Here is a 24056-nt window from a genome sequence, read left to right on the forward strand (position 1 = left end):
TCTGGCACTGCAGCCAAGAGCGAACAAAGCAGAAACACCAACAGCCCTTGCCCTTATGGGGCTTTGGTCCTAACAGAGAAATGCCTGACATGCCCTTGATGAAGGGCATGGTGCAGAAAACAGCAAGTGAGGCAGGCTCAGAGGGGGTTCTCAGGGAAGCTGGTGACAAGGTCACATTTGGGCTAAAACAGGAAAGGAATCACAAGGACACATGGTATGTGGGTGTCATACGGTATGGGTCTCAGGCCAAGGAAAGCCACCCCAGGCCTCTTTGCGGACACAGTACAGACTCTGGGTTCTAGCCCCAGCTCCAATACTCTTTGTCTGGGTGACCTTGGGAGAGTTACTTAGCCCCCCGTACCTTAGTTTCTCCATATACAGGGCATAACAATAGAGCCTCCCAAATGTGTTTTTAGAAGAGATTCCCATACAAAATGGTCTACATTTTAGTGAATTAGGCATTCTTTACATTTAGGCTGTTAAGAAATCTGGTCCAGAGTTTGGAGAAAACCCACTTCCTTCCCAACTACACTGCACTGTCTATACAAAGAGCAATGCACGGCGTTACTCCAAGCTCTAACAGGCCTCTGAAATATGGAGAGCCTCCTTCATTCTTTAAAGTTTTCAAATAAATGCCATTCTAAGGCTGCCTGATGATTGTTTCCAGAAGTATAACATTCCTATCTCTGTGAGAACGTTCTATTTAAAGCCTTACACCCCAAATAAGTGACCGTGAACTTGCTGCATCAGAGCACAGACTGCTCACTCACAGAGAAATCTCAAGGCTATTTTTACTCATGTTCATACTCATGCTTTCCTCAGAAAGCACTCCACAGAGGGACACGTGCAACTGAGCACTGAAGAGCACAAGAAATATGTAATGTAAAGTCTGTGTTCACAGTTAAGCATTTAGCTAATAATTTTAAAACTGTTCTGACCATTTTTGGAAAGCAACTGGTATGTGAAGGCCTCTCAAGACACAAACTGCTTGTCTGTGGGTAAAAAAGAAAAAAAAAAGAAAAAGGTACAAGTCGTCTCTTAAGTTAAAAGAAAAATAACTTGGTTTAGTCCCCAGTTGTGAGGAGAGATTACTCTAGTGGTGAAGACAGGCTCGGAGTCAGTGTGAAATGGATTTGAATCCCGGTCTGCCCTCCTTCCCTGTATCACTGCCCGAAGAAGGCAGAGGTGGCCACCTTGTCACCATGACAGAGTTGTCCCACAGCTTCCTGTGGCCAAGGGCATCCATCTCATCTTCCACTGTTGGGACCTCAGGGTGTGCCTTACACGTCACTGTAACCACAGTGCTAGTAAGAAAGGTGCTATCCTGCAGACAATACTTCCACCTCTTTTTTTTTTTTTTTTAAGATTTTATTTTTAAGTAATTTCTACATCCAGTGTGTGGCTCGAACTCACCACCTGGAGATGAAGGGTCATGTGGCTCTACTGACTGAACCAGCCAGGTGCCACTCTTCTGCCCTTTTATAGCCGAAAGATTTACATAAAAGCAAAATGGAAAGCAGCTACAAAACCAAGTAAACAAACCCGATGAGCAACAGTAATAGTTGGGAAAATGGTCCAACAGAGGCTTCCAATTCCTTTTTGTAAAGCTGCTTCAACATCCTAAATGCGTTAGCAAAAATTTCAAAATGCTTTTTCCCAAATGAAGAAATTTGAATTGTTCAGCAACAAGTAGCTCTCTCTCTCCTTACTAGCAGACCAGCAGCCCGCGAGGCCGCGCAGTGTCTAAGTAACACTGTGTGTGCTGCGCAGTCATTGTGGCCTACCTTGAAGTTGGGCTGGGCAAAGCACCGGGCGACGGCGATCATGGAGGCTGTCAACGGGCCGGAGACGCCAATAGTGGTCAGAAATTCAGAAATGTTGGGTGTGAGGCGGAAAGGGACAGGACGGTTGGCATCTAAGTCTCCAGTTGCATCATTTATATCAAACCGAAAGTAGGCCACATTCAGTTTGCCGGTGTCCTAAACATGAGGAGATGTTCTCAGAACTTAACCAGCACAATGCAGAAGTCTGAAGGAGAGGCTTTGCCTGTTCACACCAAATTACCTGAGCAATCTGTAACATCTCGGGGTTGAGTCTATTTAAATGCAAGACGAATTCTGCAAAGCCAATCAGGGCAAGTTGGATGGTGAACATCTTCCGGAACGTCCAGTAGTCTGTGGCATTGGGGAACGTATGCAGAGCCCACTCTTTTAGCATGCTGCGTGGCACCATGTTACTCTGAACTTCTTTGAGGATGTCTCTAAGGACCTGAAATGATATATCACTCCACGATAGCTTCCTTTTAATTCACTTGTTTTCTTCTTTTCAAAGGAAAATTTTCCCTTTAGGGCTCACGTTTTTTTGTTTTGTTTTCTTAAAGATTTTATTTATTTATTCATGAGAGACCAGAGAGAGAGAGAGAGGCAGAGACACAGGCAGAGGGACAAGCAGGCTCCATGCAGAGAACCCAATGTGGGACTCGATCCCGGGACTCCAGGATCACACCCTGAGCTGAAGGCAGATGCTCAACCACTGAGCCACCCAGGCCATCCCCAGGGCTCATGTTGTATGCTTTAAGGAACGACAGAGCCATCCGAATAAGAGCCTTAGCTGCATGATAGTGATATTTGTCTTACCAAGAATTTACATAAATCCAAATACCATAATTTGTTAACTACAAAATATACTAGACCAGTTAACAAAAAGAACTGGATACCAACTCTTCTTAGCTAAGACTATTAAAAACAACAGTTTTATAAACTGAAGGAGCTAGTTTCTCACAGCAGATATATTACATAACACTTTTACACAATTCTGTGCTAGGAGACTTGTAAACCTATTTCAAACACTGTAAACTCAGAGACAGTCTCAATAAAAAGTTTACAGAGTTAATTTAGTTCTTGTTAGACCAAATGATAAAGGCACAAGATCTATTCTTGCTTAAGTCCTACCCATGGGCTCTGAGTAGCCAGTAGAATGCAGGCCCTAAGCAACCAAGAACCACATAGACCGTCAAGAACAGTAGTACAAATTATAAAAATAAACTTTAAAAAATTTTATATGAACTTTGGAAATTTTTAAATTCTGGAAATTAAAGGCTTACAACAATCTGAATAGCTTTTACTCAAGAAAAAAAGCTGAATTTTAGTGACAGTGTGCTCTGTAGCAGTTTAATTATACTATTCCCATCCCTTTTAACCCACCTCCACAATGGCCTTGAAAACCAACAGCTTTGCAATCATGGCAGCTATATGGAAACCAGCAGCCTAACAGCCACTGGAATGAGTGAATGGGTTCAGTGAGCCCCGCCCCCCCAAGCCTCATCTCCAGAGAATTATCACTAGTCATCTTATCTAAGAGCTTCTTGAAAAAGTCCCATTCATTGGGCTTGTCTCTGAACTCAGAATTCAGTCAGTGAGGAGCATCCTACTTCAACTGAAGGGCATTTGCTGAAAGCAATCAGTGACAACCATTTAATGCTGCAGATGCCTGAGGCAGTGATATCAGCTAGAGCACAAAAGATAACAGCAAACAAAAGGAAGAACTAGGGAATGAGATGACCACAAGAGGCTTGGAAAAGCTTTAATATATTCCTAAGAATCTGGAAGACCACTTGTATGCTCATGAGAAAGCCTCAGAAGGCCCTCAGAAAGCCCCATGCTCTCACATCTGGTTGACCCTGAGATTCTATAAACAGGAAGGCAGAGTTGGGCATGTTGAAGACACCCCCTCCCCATACACACACACAGCCCTTAAAAAGGGGAAAGATTTATTGCTTCAAGGCATTTAAGAAATCTCTTCCAAATCACTAGCTAGCTGAACAGAGATTTCAATGGCTGCATATGACAAAAACATACTTTACAAATTAGTCCAGGAAAGTTACTAAGCAAACCGCAGCAATAACAACAAGCCTTGGGGAAAAGGATCTGATTTCTAGGGTTGCCACGTATAATTAAAAATATTCAGTTTTCAACAAAAAATCATGAGAAAAGGAACAGGAAAACATAGCCAATATACAGGAAATAAAGTGAAGTCACTTGCATCCAGAACATACAAAGAATTCTTAGAATCAGTAACAGAAAAACAAGTCATATAATTTAAAAATGAGCAAAGGACTTGAATGATAGTTCTCCAAAGAAAATATGTAAACAGCCAGTTAGCATATGAAAAACTGCTCAATATCACTTGTTATCACCCAAAATGAATGGACTATAACCAAAAATAATAATAACTATTGGCAAGAATACAGAGAAAAGAGAACCTTTATACACTGCAATCACCTGGGAAAGAGTTTGGCAGTTCATGTAATGTTAAACATAAAACTTACCATGTGACCCATCAATTCTACTCCTAGGTATATGTTGAAGAGAAATAAAAACATACACCCATACAGAAACATATACATGAATGTTTACAGTCATTGGCACTGGTCATAAGTCAAAAAGTATAAATAATCCAAAAGTCCAACAACTGACAAACAGATAAATTAAATGTGGTACAGTCACACAAAGGAATATTGTTAAGCAATAAAAAAGGAACAAACTACTGATACATGCTACAAAATGGATAAACGACAAAAACGTTACGCTAAATGAAAGCTAGCCACAAAAGAGCACATGGTATGATTCTTTTCATATAACGAATAAGCATATTCGGAAGGCTGGAAGATTCATGTTTGCCAATGTCGGGGGCGCAGAGAGGAAAAGGGTATGAAGCTTCTTTTTGGGGTGAAGTGTCTTATTTAACTTTTTTTAAAGTAAGCTCCATGTCCAATGTGGGGCTTGAACTCATGACCCTGGGATCAAGAGTTGCATGCTCTACTGACTGAGCCAGTCAGGTGCCCCTGGGGTGATGGAATGTTTTATAGACAGTGGTGATGACTGCATAGCTCTGTGAATATGCTGAAAACACTGAACTGTACATGTTATTTTATTGTATTCTGGGGTAAGGGGTGGAGAAGGAGAGAGAGAATCTTAAACAGGCTGAATGCCCAGCATGGAGCTCAATGTAAGGCTTGATCTCTCAACTCTAAGATCATGACCTGAGCTGAAATCAAGAGTTGGATGCTTAACTAAATGAGCCAATTCAGAGTACCTCTGAATTGTATATTTATTTTTTAAAGGAATTTTGGTAGTTTTTATGTTTTTTTTTTTAAAGATATTATTTATTTATTCATGAGAGAGAGAGAGGCAGAGACACAGGCAGAGGGAGAAGCAGGCTCCTCACAGGGAGCCCAATGTGAGACTCAATCCTGGGACCCTGGAATCATGTCCTGAGACGAAGGCAGACACTCAAACATTGAGCCACCCACGCATCCTTGAATTGTACGTTTTAAAGGGTGAATTTTCTGCCAAGTAAATGATATCTCAATAAAGGTATTTTAAAAAGCGAAGGATGAAGAAACAGAGTTATTTAGCAAGAAAACAAGCTAGGGTGCAAAGAGTAAGAAAACGCTATGACACTAAACGGTTATGTACTGTTGTCAGCATCTTTAGCTGGCCCAGCAGGTCCCCATGTGGTCTCTAAACATGGCCAACCATTACCTTCATTAGTCACACAGCTAATTATAAAACACTAAGACATCTTCACACAAGCAAATATTTGCACATGGAAATCATCAATTTCTACACTGTTAAAGGCAAATGTAGCCTTCAGAATATAATCCATTCATCTCCCACAAACCCTCAGAATGGTCCTTGGTCCACAGAGTGACCAGGCAGTGGCCTGTGGCCTGATGAAACCCTGATACCAGTTCCCAAGGCAGGCTACAAGCTGTGTCTACAGAGGCGAATCAGAGCAGAGGAAGGATTCCACTCAGTTTGCTTGCACAAGGGTAGGAGGCTGCACCAGACCTCAAGGCCTGGACTGTCTCAGGCCCTGCCTGCCCTGAGCACTGCCTAGGTGGGTGAGGTGAGTACCCTGTGGGCTCCATCTTGCTAAAAACACAAAGTCTCCCAGGTTCCAGACTAACTGAAATACTTACATGAGGATCTCCCAGTGTTTTATAAACGACTGTGACTAATGAAGGTAATGGTCCAGCTTAGAGACCATGTGGGGTCCTGCTGGGCAGCCAGACCTGGAAGGATGGAGGCCAGGTGACAGCTTCCAGCTCCATGCTATCTCTCCCAGAAACTATGAAGCCCTCTCAGGAGGCACAGGAAGGAACACAGTGGTGTCTGGGGAGCAGGCCAAGAAAGCTGCCTCTTGGTGACCCACACAATCCCATACAAAATCTCCTCATTCAGACTCCACACCTCTCCTACTTTCTACCAAGGTAGGAATCTGCAGGCAGAGAGAGCCCTTCGTCCACCCGATGACCCTAGAGCAGTCCAGGCCTGTGGTAGGCATTGTGCTCCCAAGACAACCGAAACACAGCTGGGCCTGACATGTTTCAGAACTCGCCAATTTTTATATTTTAGAAAGTTTCCACAGTACAGAAACTATATGTTACCTAATACCCCAGCAGCAAACGAGATGAAGGTGATTATTAAGTGGATAAATAGCCTAATGATCCTTAGATTAAGTTTGGCTGCCAAATGAGTTTGCCATTAAGTTATTGTGCAGCAAAAGTCACTTCATTAGGGTCCATGGTCACCTAATTTCTACTACCTCACAAGTCCAAGGAGGCAACAAGGTACCTCTCAGCTGCCCACTACTTCTCTAAGCACACATGTCATGGCAGCACTGCCGCAGAAAGTAGCTGCATGTGAGGCTGCAGGCAGCAGCTCCCACTCCTGACCATCCTGATTTGGTACCTGGTGGCTGGCTTGGGTCCCTCGCGCCTGCACCGTGGCCAGTCTGTCATAGTACCGGGATATGGGGTTGTCATGCTCGATGCCCTTCTTGGCACAGCGCTGCTTGTAGATCTCCACGAGGGAAAGAGAAGAGGGGTTGTCCTCCACAAGGCGCATCTGTGGGGACACTGCCACCACTCGTGGAACTGAGGAGAAAGGAGAAGGAAATTGGGCAGACTGAGAGAATACACCGGGTAGTGCTTGACTCTAACCTCCGGGGACGTCCTGGGAGCAGCTCACTCAGCCCTTCATGAGCAAAGGAAGGGGGTAAAGTTGAAAGTCACACACCATGCGCTAACTTGGCATATAGCAAGAAGGCCCATGTCTCCTGGGTGACGGAGCCCGAGCTGCCATCATTTGTGATTAAGACACATGTGAACAGAAACACTTTAGAAAGAAATCTTTAAAAATAAAAGTTAGAGATTCTGCCAACGTCCTCCATCAGGGTTCTATCAGGAGAGTTCAATCTTCCCGCTCACTCCAAGGTAGCCCATCCAGTGTGGTTACGTTAACTTGTCTCCAGGTGTCGGGATGGCTGGCCCCACCTTCGGGAAATTAGGAAAACACTCCAGTCATTTTCTGTGTTCTGTGGTTCAGCTATGGAAAGCTCCCAGAACGAAATCTGATCACTCCACTCAGTAACTTTGTGGAGCTGTATTGAGAGTGAGGCACATGTGGCACCTGGATGACCACTCTTGCACTGGAGACATAGTTGATGAAGCAATTCGCCTCACATGATGATGATCTCCAACAGGACTGCACTCAACCAGAAAGTGCCGGGTGTGCCAGCCCTGGAGCCAGACAGCCTGCACTCACATCCCAAGTCTGTTTTCCCAGTGATGTGACTTGAGAACTGTCACTGGACTTCTACGAACTTCAGTTTTTTCATCCATAAATGAGAGTACAGTACGTACCCCAAAATGTTGTTGGCAAATTATACATTAAAAATACTAGATCAAGATACTACTACAAAGACTTTTTTTTTTTTTTTAAGTAAGCTCTGTGCCCAATGTGGGGCTTGAATTCAAGACTCTTGAGATTGAGAGTTACATGCTCTACCGACTGAGCCAGCCAGGTACCCCTTAAGACATTTCAAGCCAAAATTCCCAAAAGATAGCAAGAAGGTAACAAAATCAAGCTTGTCCACAGGGGGACATAGCAGCAAGCTACATTGATGTTGCTTAGTGAGCAAGTGGAAGCTCTGACCTGGTGTCTGCACCAGCCAGTCCCTAGGCCACTATGACCATCTGCACCCACATTTGGTGTCAGTGTGGTACACACACACACACACACACACACACACACACACATTTCTGACTTCTACTGAACCCAGAATGAATTTCGCCTAATGTCAGTTAAAGCACAACTACTGGCTTGCTGCCATGGCTTCAAACCATAAATTCCACAGTGACTCTAGGGCATATATGTGAACTGTTGTATGATGCTGACAAAGAGTTTGTTTCTTTGGAAAAAACAAAGAACCATCTATTACCCCAGACATGATCAACACTATAGATCACATTATACACATGTTAACATGCAAACGGTTTTCTATAGATTTGTTTTTTCGATCTACTTATTTTCAGGATATTGAACTTAAGGGTAAAAGATTTTAGGTCAAAATGGGCTGGATTCTTAGTGGTCAGAAGAAAGTTCCACACGGGACTAGATAATATGCATTGCAATGGGCTCCTAATCTTGGAGACTAGATGCTAAAATGTTTTTACAATGGTTCTCTACTCTGAATAGGATTATAGGCAGCTCACCTCTGCCCTTATTAGACAGAAATGGATCATCCACAAATCACACATAAGTTGACATGGAAAGATCTTACTCAGAGGAGGCTGGTTGCCATGTGACCAATATTTCTACAGCCTTCACAGGGCTTCTCGACCCTCCTCATGCTGTATTTCCTGCCGGGAAGGTGGGTGCCGGCAGTGGCCACACAGTGCAGCATGAACTCCAGAAGTCATCCAGAGAGCTCACTTAAACATGCTCATGACATGCTGCTAACACGCTCACAATATGCCCTGTACTCAGCCAATGTTTCACCAGAGCATGGATGGACTCCCGGGCAAGGAGCAAAAGCAGTGTGCCCAGACACGGCACCCACTTATCTAAACAAGTACTCATCAAAGCACTCATCTTGTAGTGAGGAGCCGAAAGGCTAGGGAGTGACTTCTTGTTGGAGCAGGGCCCTCATTCCAGAATTCTCCCTCCTTGGTGTGCTTCAGGGCACTCTCAGTTCCCAAGAGACAGCATGTGAAAACCCACAAAGGCTAGCGGGATCAGCCATGTACCCCCAAAGTGCACCTCTCATACCTGTGAAAAATAAGTGTCTCTTTGTGGTTTCTTTCCTCTTCTCCAAACAGGGGTTTAGCAGGCGGAGCAGCTGTAGCACACGCTCCTCTCGCCGGGACTCTGTCAGGCAGGCGTCGTTCATGACGAGGTATGGGTAAATCTTGCCGTTGTGTCCGCGGATGTACAGTCTCCGGGCTGCGGTGTTGTGCTTCTGCACGATCTCCACCCTGGGCATAAACCTACCCAAGCAAGCACACAATGAAATACTAGCTCCCCAAGGCCTCAATTTCCAATCCTTTTCTTTGAGAAGAAAACAGAACTTTTAAGAATGGCATCTGGAATTGTGGTGACAACACAGACTACTGCAAGTCCAGGCGTCACTTTGACAAGGTATAAATGGTGTGACATTATTTTACAATGTGGGGGAAGACACCCTGGCAGAGGAAAAACACAAGGTGGAAGAGAAGATGATGCTGTAGCTTTAAAACCATCAGGCCATAGGGTCCTGCCTCAGGAGCTGATTTGGTGCTGAGCCCCTCAAGCCACAGAGCCAGTGGGGGGCAGGAGGCAGAGTCTGAATGTCAGGAGCAGGATAATCAGGCACAGAGCCCGCCGGGGAGCAGGTGCCCCAGGAGCGAGTGTGAAGACTACACACCCTCGCCTTTACCTCCCTGCCATGGGCCTTGGCCGCCAACAGAAATCAGGGAGCAGGGAGGGCTGGCCCGAAGAGGAGTCACATCCGGACGACTGGGAAACCCATTTCTGGATGCGTGAAAAAGCAGACTTCTGGTTATGACCATTTGTTACAGTACTTCTGGCATTTACAATAAGATACAACATATGCTCTAGTACATATTACAATTGTCCAATTCTGTTTTGAATATTGAGCTTTAAGAGTTTTATAGACTGGGGAACTTTCTATTCTGTCCAGTTCCACGGGGATTCAGAAAAGGTATTTTTAAAAGCAAAAGAAACACAAACTTGACTCAAGACATTTCACCCATCACTTAGGCCAGACCCTTTAAGTGCCTGATTCCACAATCTCATGTTCTCCTGTTTCAGGGACAAGGAGAGCATGAGGGAGGGAATGAGTCTGCACCACGGTACCAGTTCTGCCCTGCAGCGGGGCTTTGCCCGGGGTGGTGTGTGTTAGTGGATCAACTGCCATGCTGGGTTCACTCACCGAGCAATCTTGATGTAATAATGGGTTGGCTTTGGCATCAAAAATTCTCCTGGAATTTCTACTTCAGCTGTCTGTGCTGAGAAATTGCTTAAAAACCGGCACTTTTCTTCTATGAGGAAGAACTTTGGAAGCTGCTTGGTTTTAGCCTCCAGGATTTTGATCCACTTTTTCAACTTAGAAATAAGGTTATGAAGCTTCATGGATCCTGGAACACTGAAGTCAAAATCTTCAAAATAAAATATAATTAAAAACATTTTTAATCATCTGGGTTATCTGGAATTCACCACGAAATCATGCTGAAGAGCCTCGCGGGTAGGAAACAGGCATGTTTTATTCTATGTCTAATCTGGAGCAAAAAGCATTTTAGTTTCTGTCTCTCTTTAAAGTGTAAGTTGAAGCCTGAGCAACATCTCTGCTGACCCCCGAAACTGCAGGAGGAAAGAGATGAACTGCTAACAGGAAAGCTCACCCCCCATCATCACCAGAGGTTACGTGGAACCCTCCGAGGAGCATAGGAGCCCCCTGGGCCAGCCCCGCCTGAGAGCAAGCATCACACTCAGGAACCATGGCCCCATGCCAAAAGCCAACACAGTCATCAATCTGAAGCTAAAGGAGAAAAAAAAAAAAAGCCCAATCCAGGCAAACAGTAAATTATAAATTAGTTCATCAGAAGAAATTAAGACAAGAAACAGAAGTGACAAAAATGGAAAACATGCACTTTTCATTTAAGCAATTAAAACACTCCTGTATTTCTCAGGTTTTATTGAAATTCGATATTAAAAGGTCAATTCAGCTGAAAAGTTAGTCTTTAAAAAAAAGTCTCAGTTCCACACAGATGAGCACCAGTGGTGGAAGGGGCTCTGAGTTTCTCTAATTCGCCAGAGCCTGAAGGTCAGGATAAGTTGAATCATTTCTGCTGCAAATAGACCCCATGGGAGCTACCATCCTCTTGCTGACAAGGATAGGAATCTGTGATGTGGCAGGGGACCCTCACACTCAAGCTGAAGGGCTCTCTGGTGCCTTTTTTTTTTTTTTTTTTTTTAAAGATTTTATTTATTTACTCATGAGAAACAGAGAGACAGAGAGGTAGAGGCACAGGCAGAGGAAGAAGCAGGCTCCATGCAGGGAGCCCAACATGGGACACGACCCTGGGTGTTCAGGATCATGCCCCAGGCCTAAGGCGGCGCTAAACTGCTGCGCTACCCAGGCTGCCCTCTCTGGCGCCTCTTGTAGATGCTCTTCTGTAGAGTTAGGTTGTGTGTGGGAGATCCTGATGTAGACTCCTCTCCCAGGTCCTCACTGCCTCCTGCAGGCTTGCCTTACTTGCTGCCTCCTCCAGGGCTGCTAGGGACTGGACCAGGGCCAAACGCAGAGAAAATGATTGGGAGTCAATGTGAATGTAGAACCAGGGGCTGGTGAAGGCCCCATCAACACCTACACAGGCAGCCCAAAGGCACCAGAGCGACTATGGCAATCCAAACCCCAGCGTGACCTTAGCATGCCCAGAAGCACTACAATCAAGGTGATCAACTGTCCATCACCACAGGCACCCTGTGTCAGCCATATGGCCACACCCACCTGAGCCCTGAATCCCTAACTCCTGGCCACCACTAACCCATTCTCCACTTCCACTGTAACACTACTTTAAAAAGAAAAATTTTAAAGATTTATTTATGAGACAGAGAGAAAGAGAACACGTGGGAGAGAGGGAGAACAAGAGAGTCAACATAAAGGGCAGAGGGAGAAGGAGACGCAGACTCCCCACTGAGCAGGGAGCCCGATGTGGGGCTCAATCCCCAGGACTCTGAGACTATGACCTGAGCTAAAGGCAATTGCTTAACCAACTGAGCAACTGGTTATTTTACAAATGTTTCTTAGGTAAGAACCATGCAATAAGTATCCTTTTGAGATTGGCTTTTTTGCATTCAGCATAATTTGAGGTTCAGCCAAGTTGCCAAATCAATGGCTAAAACCCCACTTTATTTATCTCACGTGAGTACAGATATGGCACACTTTGCTAATCAATTCTCAGTGTGGTGCTTTTGCAAATAAAATGGCTGCCACATTCGTGTTCAAGTTCCTGTGTGTACATATGTTCTCAATCCCTGGGATAAAGGTGAGATACTACCTTCGAACTTTCTTCTGCTTCCTTACGGGGTTGGGAGTTAGTAGCCAGCATGTGCGATGTTGCCCGAGGATGGAGGTGGGGCAACTCTCACTCTGCTGTGTGGACTAGAACATGGCACTGAAACACAAGAGCTGGTTCTTCCTGGGAAAGGAGGATCAGAGGGGCTGCAGAGCTCTGAGTGACATATGAAACTCCCATGCTTAGAAGAGGGTTAGAGCCTCATAGCGCTCTTCCTACGAATTTCAGGTTTTGTATTTTTTTATATCAAAATCCAAATGACTTGTCTCATAATGAAATCTATTTCAGACTACATTTGATTTAATGAGTGGACATTTTAAGATAAAGACATACTGAGTATCATTTCCCTGGAGTAAAATATGATAGTTTCCATAAAATTCATCTCAGGACTTTTTTTCAGGGAATAGTGACAGACCCATCATGTGAATGTCACAAAAAAAGAAATCTAAGATGACAGATTTCTTTTCATGTGAAAAAGGTGTGAGAGGCTCATGTTTTACTGTTCAAACACCATCTTTGTCAAGGTGGTAGGTGCATTGAGGAAGGCCCTCAAGCTTAAGGGGAGTCCAGCGTTACCTTTAATGTCCCACTCACACCACAAGGGAAGAAACCCGGGGCCCTGGGGCTACCTGGAATGATGGCAGGACATGCTGTATCTGACATAGATCAAAAGAAACTCATGGCTGTAGCTGCAAAGCATCCTTTGCCATTAGTGGGATAAATATTTTCTTTTACAGGATTTCAATCTCATCTACACAGCACATATTTCTAGCTGTGTTCTCTACAATGGAACAGTTCTTAAAAGATATTTTAAACAACTAACAGTGTGACCACTTTTTCTATGGCTTAGTGTATCAGTGAAGAAAGAAGTTCTGGACATAGTTATAAAAGCAATAATTAAAGTAAAATGTTTCTTTTAGCAGGCAAGTTGACCAGACAAATCTTCTTTCCTATGATAATCATTCATGGGTTGAGACTCAAAAGCCTGCAAGAGTTCCCCAGGCAGCTAAAGAGATGCTCTGAGACCTGGTGCTCGCCAGGGCTCCTCTGCCAGAGGACGGGCAGGTCAGCAGGGTGGCAGTGGGACATGGGTGGCAGGACTGCCTGCACACCAGGGGACATGGTTGGCCTGTGTATGCACACACTCAGGGAACCAGGGGCCCTGTCTGGCAGGTGAAGGCTGAGGCCAAAGGAGACTGGACTCATCTGCCACTGATCATGCAAAGCTGGAGCCAAGATTCATGCTCTTGGGGGCCTCGGAAGACACACGAACCCAAACCAAGGACAAGTAATGATGATACTATCTCCTTGTCTTTCTACCACCTGAATCCACTACAGGTTTGAACTCTACTTGTCACCTTGAGCCCTGTACCTTGAGCCTATCTCACCTCCCACCGTTCAGTTTTCCCACAAAAACCCAATGGAGGAGGGACAGGAAAGGGTGGTTTCCCCATGAAACCTTTCTCTTCCTAACACCCTCCATCTCCTCACATGGAGCCTGGCTCCAGACCTTAACCCTTCACTGGAGAGAAGGATGTGCAACCTTAGGTTGCTGAGTCACAGTGACCTTGTGATCTGAGTCTGCATTTTATTTTATTTTTAAAGATTTTGTTTATTTATTCATGAGAGACACAGAGAGAAAGAGAGGCAGAGACACAGGCAGAGGGAGGAGCAGGCTCCATGCAGGGAGTCTGATGTGGGACTCGATCCTAGGACTTCAGGATCACACCCTGGGCCAAAGGCAGGCGCTAAACTGCTGAGTCACTCAGGGATCCCAGAGTCTGCATTTTAAACAGAGTATGGCAAGCTTACCCAAAACAGTGCTCATGAAAACAAAGAAATAACAAGGAGAGGAGATGTTAAAGACAAAGGAAGAACAGTGAGTGGAACACTTCTCTAGGTACAGGAGAGTGGAACATGTCTCTAGATACAGGAAAGGACTCACCGGTTGTGAACTGGCCCTTCAGCTTCTGGAAGACAGGGTCCTGGGCAGTAGCCTGTGCCCTCCTGGCTAGAGACTCAGAGGCTGCGCTGGAGAACATGGTCGAGACATTGGACACATTCTCCAGGCCTACCCCAAATGTGCTCACCAACTTCTTGACAAAATTTAGAGTGTGGGGGGTAATTTTGGCATCAGACACTGCTCCACTTTTTTCAAATGCAACAGAGTAACATTTCGCCAGGCCCTGCTGGAGCTGCCTGAGAACCTAGTGGAAAGAGACCCAAGACGATTTACAAAACAGCTCTCAATTCCAGCAACTAACAGACCACAAAGCATCTGACCAACGTGTCCCCTCCACCACCTCCCAGCACATAGTAGGTGTAAGATCAATGAGTACAGCATAGAGGCAACCTGTATGCTCCACACTGTCAGCTATGTTTTTAATCATGAGGAGAAGTGTCCTGAACACAAAAAATAACAAAAAACCTCCACTTACGTCATACACACACCCTTCCGTTGATTAGCCATAGAAAACACCTTATATGCAGACAGCTTTGCAGTTACTGCTGCATAAAGAAACAGTAATAAGGGGGCCTCCTGGCCAATAAAACAAACATCTAGATAATAAGGACTCATCCTTTTGTCACCAGATTAAGGAGAGGGCCTGGCTACCGAAAAGCTCATTGAAGAACTCCGCCTCTGGAGTTACCTACACCACGGACCCTGCTCACACCCATTACTGCTCCTGGTTAACTGGAATTAGGTGGTAGTGAATTACAGCACTCACAGATGTGAGCACAGTAAGTATGGTGAGGCCAGAACTGGCTTTCTCAATCTCATCTTCTTCTGGCATACTCTGCTTCAAATATCTGAGGCTATCTTAGGATGCAGACATAGCTATCTGCTTACTTTACTGTCCAAATAGGTAACACAGAACACATACATGGACCAGGCAGCTAATCTGAAGGTAAGACAGCCCAGAGTACACAGGATGGTAGGTTCCCCTACATACCTCTTCATGCCAGTTTTCTCTGAACCAGACCATCTGATCAACGATGCCTTCCAGGGAAGACAGAAGTGTTGGGTGGAGTTCTCGCTGCATGTGCATGATTCGGCTGCAGCGCCACATTGGTGCTGTTGCTCTTATGGGCCCTGGATCTGATGCAGAATGGGACTGGTTACCCACTGAACTTGGCTGCTGCTGTCCAGAATCTGAGAGTAACACACACAACGCCAATGTCAGCGCAAAACTGGCCCGATGCGAGAGATGGTGCTCTAGAGGACCCATCGGCCAAAGGAACGCTGGTTCCTGCAGGCGTGTTAATACATCACGAGGCCGGTTCCCCAGGGACTGTGGGAGCCGCCCTGGCTCTAAGGAGACGTGCGCTGAGGGATTTGGGCACGTGGAGCGCGACTGCCTACCAACCTGGCCTCAGATGTTTCCGTGAAAAGCAAAAAGCGTCACATCAAGAGAGAGAGCAAACAGGGCTGTGTGGTACATGGTGGACTGAGGTGGGGGCGCACAAGTGTTCACTGTCCTCTCATTTTTAACTTTACTAATGAGCCTGAGCATCTTTTAAATGTTTGGGGAAAATATTTCACAATACATTCTTTGCAGATAGCTTAGAGAATCAGAAAGTAACTAATGAGCAAGTCTACATTTTCTTCCATTTAGGAAAGCAAAGATCATATGTGTTAAAAAGGTATTTTTGAAAAATACAGTCATTTGCTGTATGAGAAATATGCTGTAGAAATGTAGAACCAAATGCCTATTTCTCTAGCTTTGGCTCACTCAGAATAAAAGAACCTTAATTTTCAAACGACCCAAACGCACATCTACCGAGGTAGACCCGTGAGGCCAGAGCTGGAACGTGCCATGCAGTCTCCTGACCAGCCCAGCTCAGCAGCGGGTAATGCAACCACGCCCAGTGGATCAGGTGACCTTACAAAGTCTTTGCGCTAGCAGCATGAATATCTGGGTGTTAAAAATGGGCTGAAGCAGATGGTGCTTTAATGGTTTACCAAGGTACCATGTGTAGCAGGAAAAAGAAACCATTAGTAAGTTATTTCTTACATAGGAGGGCTATTCAGTACAGATTAAGACTCTTCTAGGTGAATCTTGTAAGACTGATCTCTATGCTGATTTCTTCTGACAGCTAAAGACTTTATAAGCTAAATGACATACACACTAACTGACATTTATACTCCTTACGAGGATGTATTATTAAACTTTATAATTAACTACTTATGGACCGAATCATTCAGATAAACCAACACTCTACTAAATCACAACCATGAGAGCCATTGCCTTCTTTCATAGATTAGGCTTTACTTTCCAGCCCCAAAGTGTCTTCTCGCTGGCTAAAGACAGACAGGTTGAGGGTAGGAGTGTGTCCCCAGCCATCCAAACATGGAATACCCCCACAGAATGAGCCCTCCACAATTTGATTAGCTTGCCCTGTCCGAGACATACCGCTCTTGTAGCGTTCCCGCTGCTCTATTTTCAGGGTCAGGTACAGGGTCCGGATGGGAAAATAGACCGCCTGGGGATACACACGTCCAACCTGCTCAGAGACATGGAACATAAAGAGCACTGCTGATCACTGTGCTTCTGGATGATGACAATTTGTACGGAAAGTAACTGCTGCCACTTGTCAATGGGCTAGGGTCTACCTCTGAACCAAGGAGACAAATACTGCACCACAGGGGCTCATGTATGAGTCCTGATTAAACAGCAGGTAAAATGCCTAGTTTACCTCTAAAAGATCTGAGAAAGATCAACACAGCGTATGTACTCTGCCTGGGGACTATTAAAGACAGAAACCACATTTGCCTTTGATTCGGGAAATCTGAAGACAACAAAACACACTGGTCTCTGGATCTCACTCAGCCAAGAAATGGGACAACATGTAAGGTGTAAGGTCAGTCTTTATGCTAGGCACAATTCACTGGGAACTGGAAGCAGATTCTAACTGACAAATAGGTTCATTAGGGAGAAACTTCATATAACCGCAGCAAGGAGGATACAGAAGATTTTCTGTTTAAGGTAAGAAACACTTGCCTTACCAAACTGGGGTTTTATGGCTTCTTCAAAATGCCAGAATAGCTAGTTACTCAGACCCTTCCAAATGTGCCTATGAAAAGACAGGAATAGAGTCTAGCTCTGCCACAGGCCACACAATAGCTGGCTAACATACATTAAGAGATGTCTGATGAATGATTACATCACATAGACTGAATCTACATCCCAGGAGATAAACTCTAGGCAAAATGCCAATACCCAGGCTCATTGCTGCAGGCTTTAAAGGGGGAAAAATAAAACTATTTCTGGGTACAACATGGATGATGAGTCACATGTAAAGGGCAAAGCAAGCTGGAGACAGAATGATGAGCAGCAAGTTCCTAAATGCTTGGTTAGGATGCTCTTCATTCATGAGGAGTCAGTCACAGGCGCTGTATGACATACAGCGGTCTCCAAATTCCCACCGTTGGGGGCCTTCCTCTGCTCATCAGGCTTTTCACACCAAGGGACAACCTGAAATCATCTCAAATCATGGTCATGAAAACCTTCCTATGGGATCCCAGTGTGTCCCATTCCCTAACCACATGCGCAGTGCACACAGCTTTCACCCAGAACAACCACACAAGGGATGACAACTGCTACAATTATGAAGACTTTAGTCAGAAGGTAAGTTTGGCTGCAAAATATCAGATACACATTTCACTAATTCAGAGGATTCATTAGTAACTGCACATTTTAAAAGAAGGTTGTTTTACTTGCATCTTTGTGTGGCAATATATGCAAGCAAAGAAATCAGCATTTTATTACTGTAACGATCTAACAGATTATTTTGTTCCAATCATTTTTAAATGTGCTTTTTATCAACCGATGTCTAAATGTGTATACCTTCCTACACATGAAATGAAGGCATAATTTTCTCATGAACAAAGAGACCTTGTTACTCCCACCTGGCTAATAAGGTTCAAAAGCAGCTTTCCCTCAGAGCCCACCAGACAGGTGAGCAGCTGTGGGATCCAGGCCAGCCACTGAATGGGCGGAACCCCAATGCAGTACTTGTCCACAGCATCTGCCAGAGTGTTTTTGTCATCATCAAAGCTCAAAAGCCACAGCACCTAAGACAGAAGAAAAATCCCAGAGGTGAATGAAACTTCTGAGGCCCTTCATCAAGTGACTTTCCTCCAACGTTAAAACAGCATATAGAATAGCCTTACTGGCAATGTGGGAAAATATGTCCAAAAGAACAAACAATATTGCTAAACTTAATGTATACAATATACAAAGGAAACCCCGAATGCAAATACAGTTCTTACCAAGATTAAACATTACTGCCAATCACTAACTGACCCAATCAGCCGCGAGCAGTGGTGAGTGACTCAAGAGCCTATCAATTTGTTAATTCACACTCACGACATCACCAAAACAAAATGGACTTTTGCTAAAAATCTGTGATGAACACCACCCTGGAATGAGGCGCCCACAAATGTCTGAAACAATTACATTGAGAAGTAGGTAAATATCTAGAGAACTTCTCTGTGTGTGTCACCACAGCTGGTGTGTGTTTCTGGAGTCGGCTTTAAATACTAGATGCTGATATTCATTCCCAATTTGGACATTCAGGGGCCCTAAGAAATCCAAACCTTTAATGCGACAAAACAGAAAAGCAGAATGGTCTATTTTTAAGTTTTTTACAAAGATTAATTCTGGGTTTGTTTTAAAGATTTTATTTGAGGGGGGGAGAGCATGAGTGGGGTGAGGGGCAGAGGAAGAAGCAGACTCCCCACTGAACTCCCCACTGATGCTGGGTTCAATCCCAGGACTTCAGGATCATGACCTAAACCGAAGGCAGATGCTTAACCGACTGAACCACTCAAGTGCCCCTAATTCTGGGTTTTATTTATGTTATTTCTTGAGAAAGAGAGGGCGCAACATGGAAGAAAGAATCACAGTTTTAAGCAGCATCTCTGGGCAGGCGCACATCTGCCACCAGCCCTGTCCTCCATGCTGTGCTGGGGCAACATGGGACAGAAATCCACCAAGCATGACCATACCCTGCAGTGTCTCTAGAAATCATGTGATCCCATGTCACCTGCGACTAGAGCAGAGCAGCTCTAGGACTGTGTGCACCTCTCCTGCAAGTGAGAGGGGAGAATCTACCAGGTGTCAGGCGGGTAAGCTCTCCTGGCAGCCTAGTCAGTCTGTAGGAATCTGTGTCCAGGGTGAGGTCCCAAGAACACTGGACTTGACTCCCAGGACTGATGCCAGGCATGGTTTTGCTGCTTTAAAGTCCTGGGACTCCAGGTATGTTAGGCCTCAGTTTTCTTAGCTTTCTACTGAACTATGACAGACACTGAGAAGAGTAATGGGAATGGACAGTGTCACCACAAAATGTCTTACCTCCAGCATGGATGAGGAAAGAGCTGGCTTCCCGTGCAAACCTGTAGGCTACCAGACAGCCTTTGGTGAAAAGTAGTTATTTTGGCCTTACCTTGGCTAAGTATTTCCTTGACTTGCTCTCATTCTGATGTCGGCATGCATGCAGGTAACAGGTAATGGCAGACACCCCCAGATGTAGCTGCCGCTCCTTCACAAAGATGTTCTCCAGATAATCACCCCACATGGCCCAAGCTTTCACCAGCACATCATGCATTTGCACAGCTGCAGAAAATGCTTTGTTTGCTTCCTCAGATCTGTGAGAAGACAAAATCAAAACGATTTTTTTTTAGGTGAGCTTCATGTAACAAAGTCAGCCATATTAAAACGAGTAATTCAGTGGCATTTAGTACCTTAACACTGTCATACAACTGCCACTCTGTTGTGTGCCACAACACTGTTATTATCCCAAAAGAAGACCCCATAATGTGGAGCAGTCACTCTCCATCTTCCCCAATGTCTAGTCCCTGGGGACCAGCAGCCCACTTTCTGGCTCTATGGATTGACCTATTTTGCGTATCTCATAGAAACGGAATCGTGTATTACGTGACTTTTCATGCCTGGCTTCTCTCACTTAGCACAGATTTTTTGAGGTTCACCCATGCTGTAGCAGGTGTCAACACATTCCTTTTTTTTTTTTAAGATTTTATTTATTTATTCATGATAGACATAGAGAGAGAGGCAGAGGGAGAAGCAGGCTCCATGCCAGGAGCCCGAAGTGGGACTCGATCCCGGGACTCCAGGATTCGCGCCCTGGGCCAAAGGCAGGCACCAAACCGCTGAGCCACCCAGAGATCCCCAACACATTCCTTTTTACATCTGAATACTACTTTGTGTCTCTACACTGTGCTTTGCTTATCCATTCATTTGAGTTGTTTTGACATTTTGGCTACTGTGAACGGCGCTGCTACAAACATTCATGGGCAAGAACCTGCTTGGGCACCCGTTTTCAAGTCTTTTGGGTATATACCTAAGAGTGGAATTCCTGGGTCATAGGGGAATTCTGTGTTTAAGTTTTTGAGGAACTCATGAACTATTTCCCACAGTGGCTGCACCACATTACTATCTGCAAATAAGAGACAGCTTTACATCTTCCAACAACGTACAAGACATGAGAGAAATAGATACTCCTATCCCTCATGAATATAAATGCAAACCAAACCCAACAGCATATGAAAAGGATTATACACCATGATCAAGTAGCATTTATCACAGCAATGCAAGGTGTTGGGTCAACATATAAATAAATAAAATAAACAAACAAACAAACAAAAAATAAAACAACCCATGTGATACATCACATTAGCAGAAGGAAAAAAAACACACAATCATCTCAGCTGGTACAGGAAAAGCATTTGACGAAATCCAACACCCTTTCATGATAAACACATCCAACTAGTTATAGAAGGAAACTACTTTAACATAATAAAGGTCACACAGGAAAAGCCCACAGGTAACATCTTACTCAATTGTGAAGAACTAAAAGGTTTTCCTCTTTGACCAGGAACAACACAAGAACTTTCACCACTTCTATTGAACTTACTACCGGAAGTCCTGGGTAGAGCAATCAGGCAAAAAAAAAAGTAAAAGCATCCAGATTGGAAAGGAAGATGTACAACTATCTCCACTTGCAGATGACATAATCTCATATACAGAAAACCCTAAAGATGACACACACACACACACACACACACACACACACACACACCAGAGCAAATAAACATTTGGCAAAGTTGAAAATTTAAGAGTAACATACAAAACTCAGGTGTATTTCTATACTTTAGCTATGTAGAATCTGGAAATAAAATTCACTAATATCAGTAGAAATAAAATATTTAGAAATACATTTAGCATAAGAAATACAAGACTTGTAATGCTAAAAAATGTAAAACACTATTAAGTGAAAACACTGTTAAATAAATATCATTTGTTTATGAGCTGGAAGATTTAACACTGTTATGATGGTAACACCAAATTCACCTATAGATTCACTGCGATCAATCACTCTAATTCCAAAGATCTCTTTTGCAGGAATGGAGAATCTAAAACTCATGTGGAAATGTCAGGGAAAGGACAAATACTCACCATTTGCTTCAATGTGGATGGAACTGGAGGGTATTATGTTGAGTGAAGTAAGTCAATCAGAGAAGGACAATCATCACATGGTTTCACTCATACAGGGAATATAAAAAATAGTGAAAGGGATCATAGGGGAAAGGAGAGAAAATGAGTGGGAAATATCAGAGAGGCTGACAGAACATGAGAGACTCCTAACTCAGGGAAACAAACAAGGGGTAGTGGAAAGGGAGGTGGGCGGGGGGATGGGGTGACTGGGTGACGGGCACGGAGGAGGGCACTGGGTGTTATACTATATATTGGCAAGTCGAACTCCAATAAAAAAATATACAAAACAACAACAACAACAACAAAAAGGGAAATGTTAGGGATTTCAAACAGCCAAAACCATCCTGGAAATGAATAAAGTTGAAGAACGCTCCCCAATTCCAAATCTTACTGTAAAGCAACAGTAAGCAACTCTGTGTGGCCCCAGCATAAGGATGGATATACAGTAATGGAACAGAACTGAATGTCCAGAAACAAACCTTTACCTTTCTGGTCGGCTAACTTTCTAAAAGGCAGCCAAGGCCCTTCTATGGGAAAGAAGTCTTTTCAACAACTGGTGCTGGGACACAGATTATACACATGTGAAAGAATGTATTTGGACCACTATCTCCTGCCACATATAAAAATTAACTAAAAATGGTTAAAGACCTGACTGAAGAGCTAACCCTGTTAAGACTCTTCAAAGAACTCATAGGAATAAATCTTGTGATTTTAAGTTAAGTGATGGTGTCATAGCTAAAGACATGAGAAGTATGAGCAACCCAAGAAAACAGATACACTCAACTTCAAAATGAGAAGCTTTGTGCATTAAGGGCATAATCAGGAAAGTGAGAAGGCAGCCTCCAGAAAGCATGCAAATGTCTACAACCGTGTACCTCAGAGACACTTACATCCAAATGTCTCAGAATTAGAGCTGGGTGATAAAAAGCCAAATAATCCAACCTAGTCATGGACAAAGTTAACTGAACACGTTTCTGTCGAGAAGACAAACAAATGGCATAGAAAAAACACTCAACATCACTGATCAACAGGAAAATGACAATCAAAACCAGTGAGGCACCACTTCATACTCATGAGCACAGCTACAATCAGAAAAATGGGAAGCAACAACTGCTGGCAAAGATGTGGAGAAGCTAGAAACTCACAAACTCTGCTGGTGGGAGTGTGAAATGGTGCAGCCACTTGGAAAACCATCTTGCAGTTTCTCAAAAAGATAAAGAAATACCACATGACCAAGCAAATTCACCCCTATATGCCCCAGGCAAGTGAGAACAAACGCTCACACAAAACCTTGCACGTGAACGCTCACAGCCACCTTATAGTAATCACACGTGGAAATAGTCCAAATGTTCACTGATTGTTAATGCATAAATAAAACATATAGACACAGTGTGGAGTATTATTCACCCACAAAAAGGAACGAAGTACTAACACGGGCTATAGCACATGAAAACATGATGTTGAGTGAAGGCAGCCAGGCACAAAAGGCCAAAGGCTGTAGGATTCCATTTATTCAAAATGTTCAAAATAGGGCAGCCCGGGTGGCTCAGCGGTTTAGCACCGCCTTCAGCCCAGGGCCTGATCCTGGAGACCCGGGATCAAGTCCCAAGTCAGGCTCCCTGCATGGAGCCTGCTTCTCCCTCTGCCGCTCTCGCTTTCTGTTTCTCATGAATAAAAAAATCTTCAAAAAACAAAACAAAATGTTCAGAATAAGAACATCACAGAGATATAAAGATTAGTGGATGTCAGGGTACAAGGGAAGGAGAAAACAGGGAGTGACTGCTAACAGGTATATGGTTTCTTTTGAGGATAATGGAAATGTTTTAGAATTAGCAGGTGGTGATGGTTGTACAACACCATTAATGTGCTAAGCCCACTGAACTAACTGTACACTTCTGAATGGTGTATTTTAGGTCACGTGAATTTGAAATGTTAAAAAAAAATTTATCTTGACAAAATCACTTCCTTATTTAAAATAAGCTAAAAATGCAACCCCTTTTATTGAAATGTAAAAAGTGGGCTTTACAGCTCTACATATGGCAATAAGCAGCATCTTAATATATTTCATCAGTATCTTTTTTTTTTAATTTTTTTTTGATTTTTATTTATTTATG

General features: G+C 43.9%; 1 protein-coding gene across 1 annotated transcript in view; it reads right to left on the minus strand.

The window, feature by feature from the left end:
* The window catches only part of TRRAP (transformation/transcription domain associated protein), a 115261-nt gene that overhangs the window by 1433 nt on the left and 89772 nt on the right, over positions 1-24056 (minus strand). Inside the window, 10 exon segments of the mRNA XM_038539452.1 lie at positions 1785-1979; positions 2065-2268; positions 6756-6940; positions 9117-9334; positions 10279-10504; positions 14370-14631; positions 15379-15578; positions 16840-16930; positions 18336-18500; positions 19874-20075. Of these exon segments, the coding sequence (XP_038395380.1) occupies positions 1785-1979; positions 2065-2268; positions 6756-6940; positions 9117-9334; positions 10279-10504; positions 14370-14631; positions 15379-15578; positions 16840-16930; positions 18336-18500; positions 19874-20075 (1948 nt within the window).

The sequence above is a fragment of the Canis lupus genome, chromosome 6 (assembly GCF_011100685.1).
Source record: "Canis lupus familiaris isolate Mischka breed German Shepherd chromosome 6, alternate assembly UU_Cfam_GSD_1.0, whole genome shotgun sequence".
NCBI classification, from domain to species: Eukaryota; Metazoa; Chordata; class Mammalia; order Carnivora; family Canidae; genus Canis; species Canis lupus.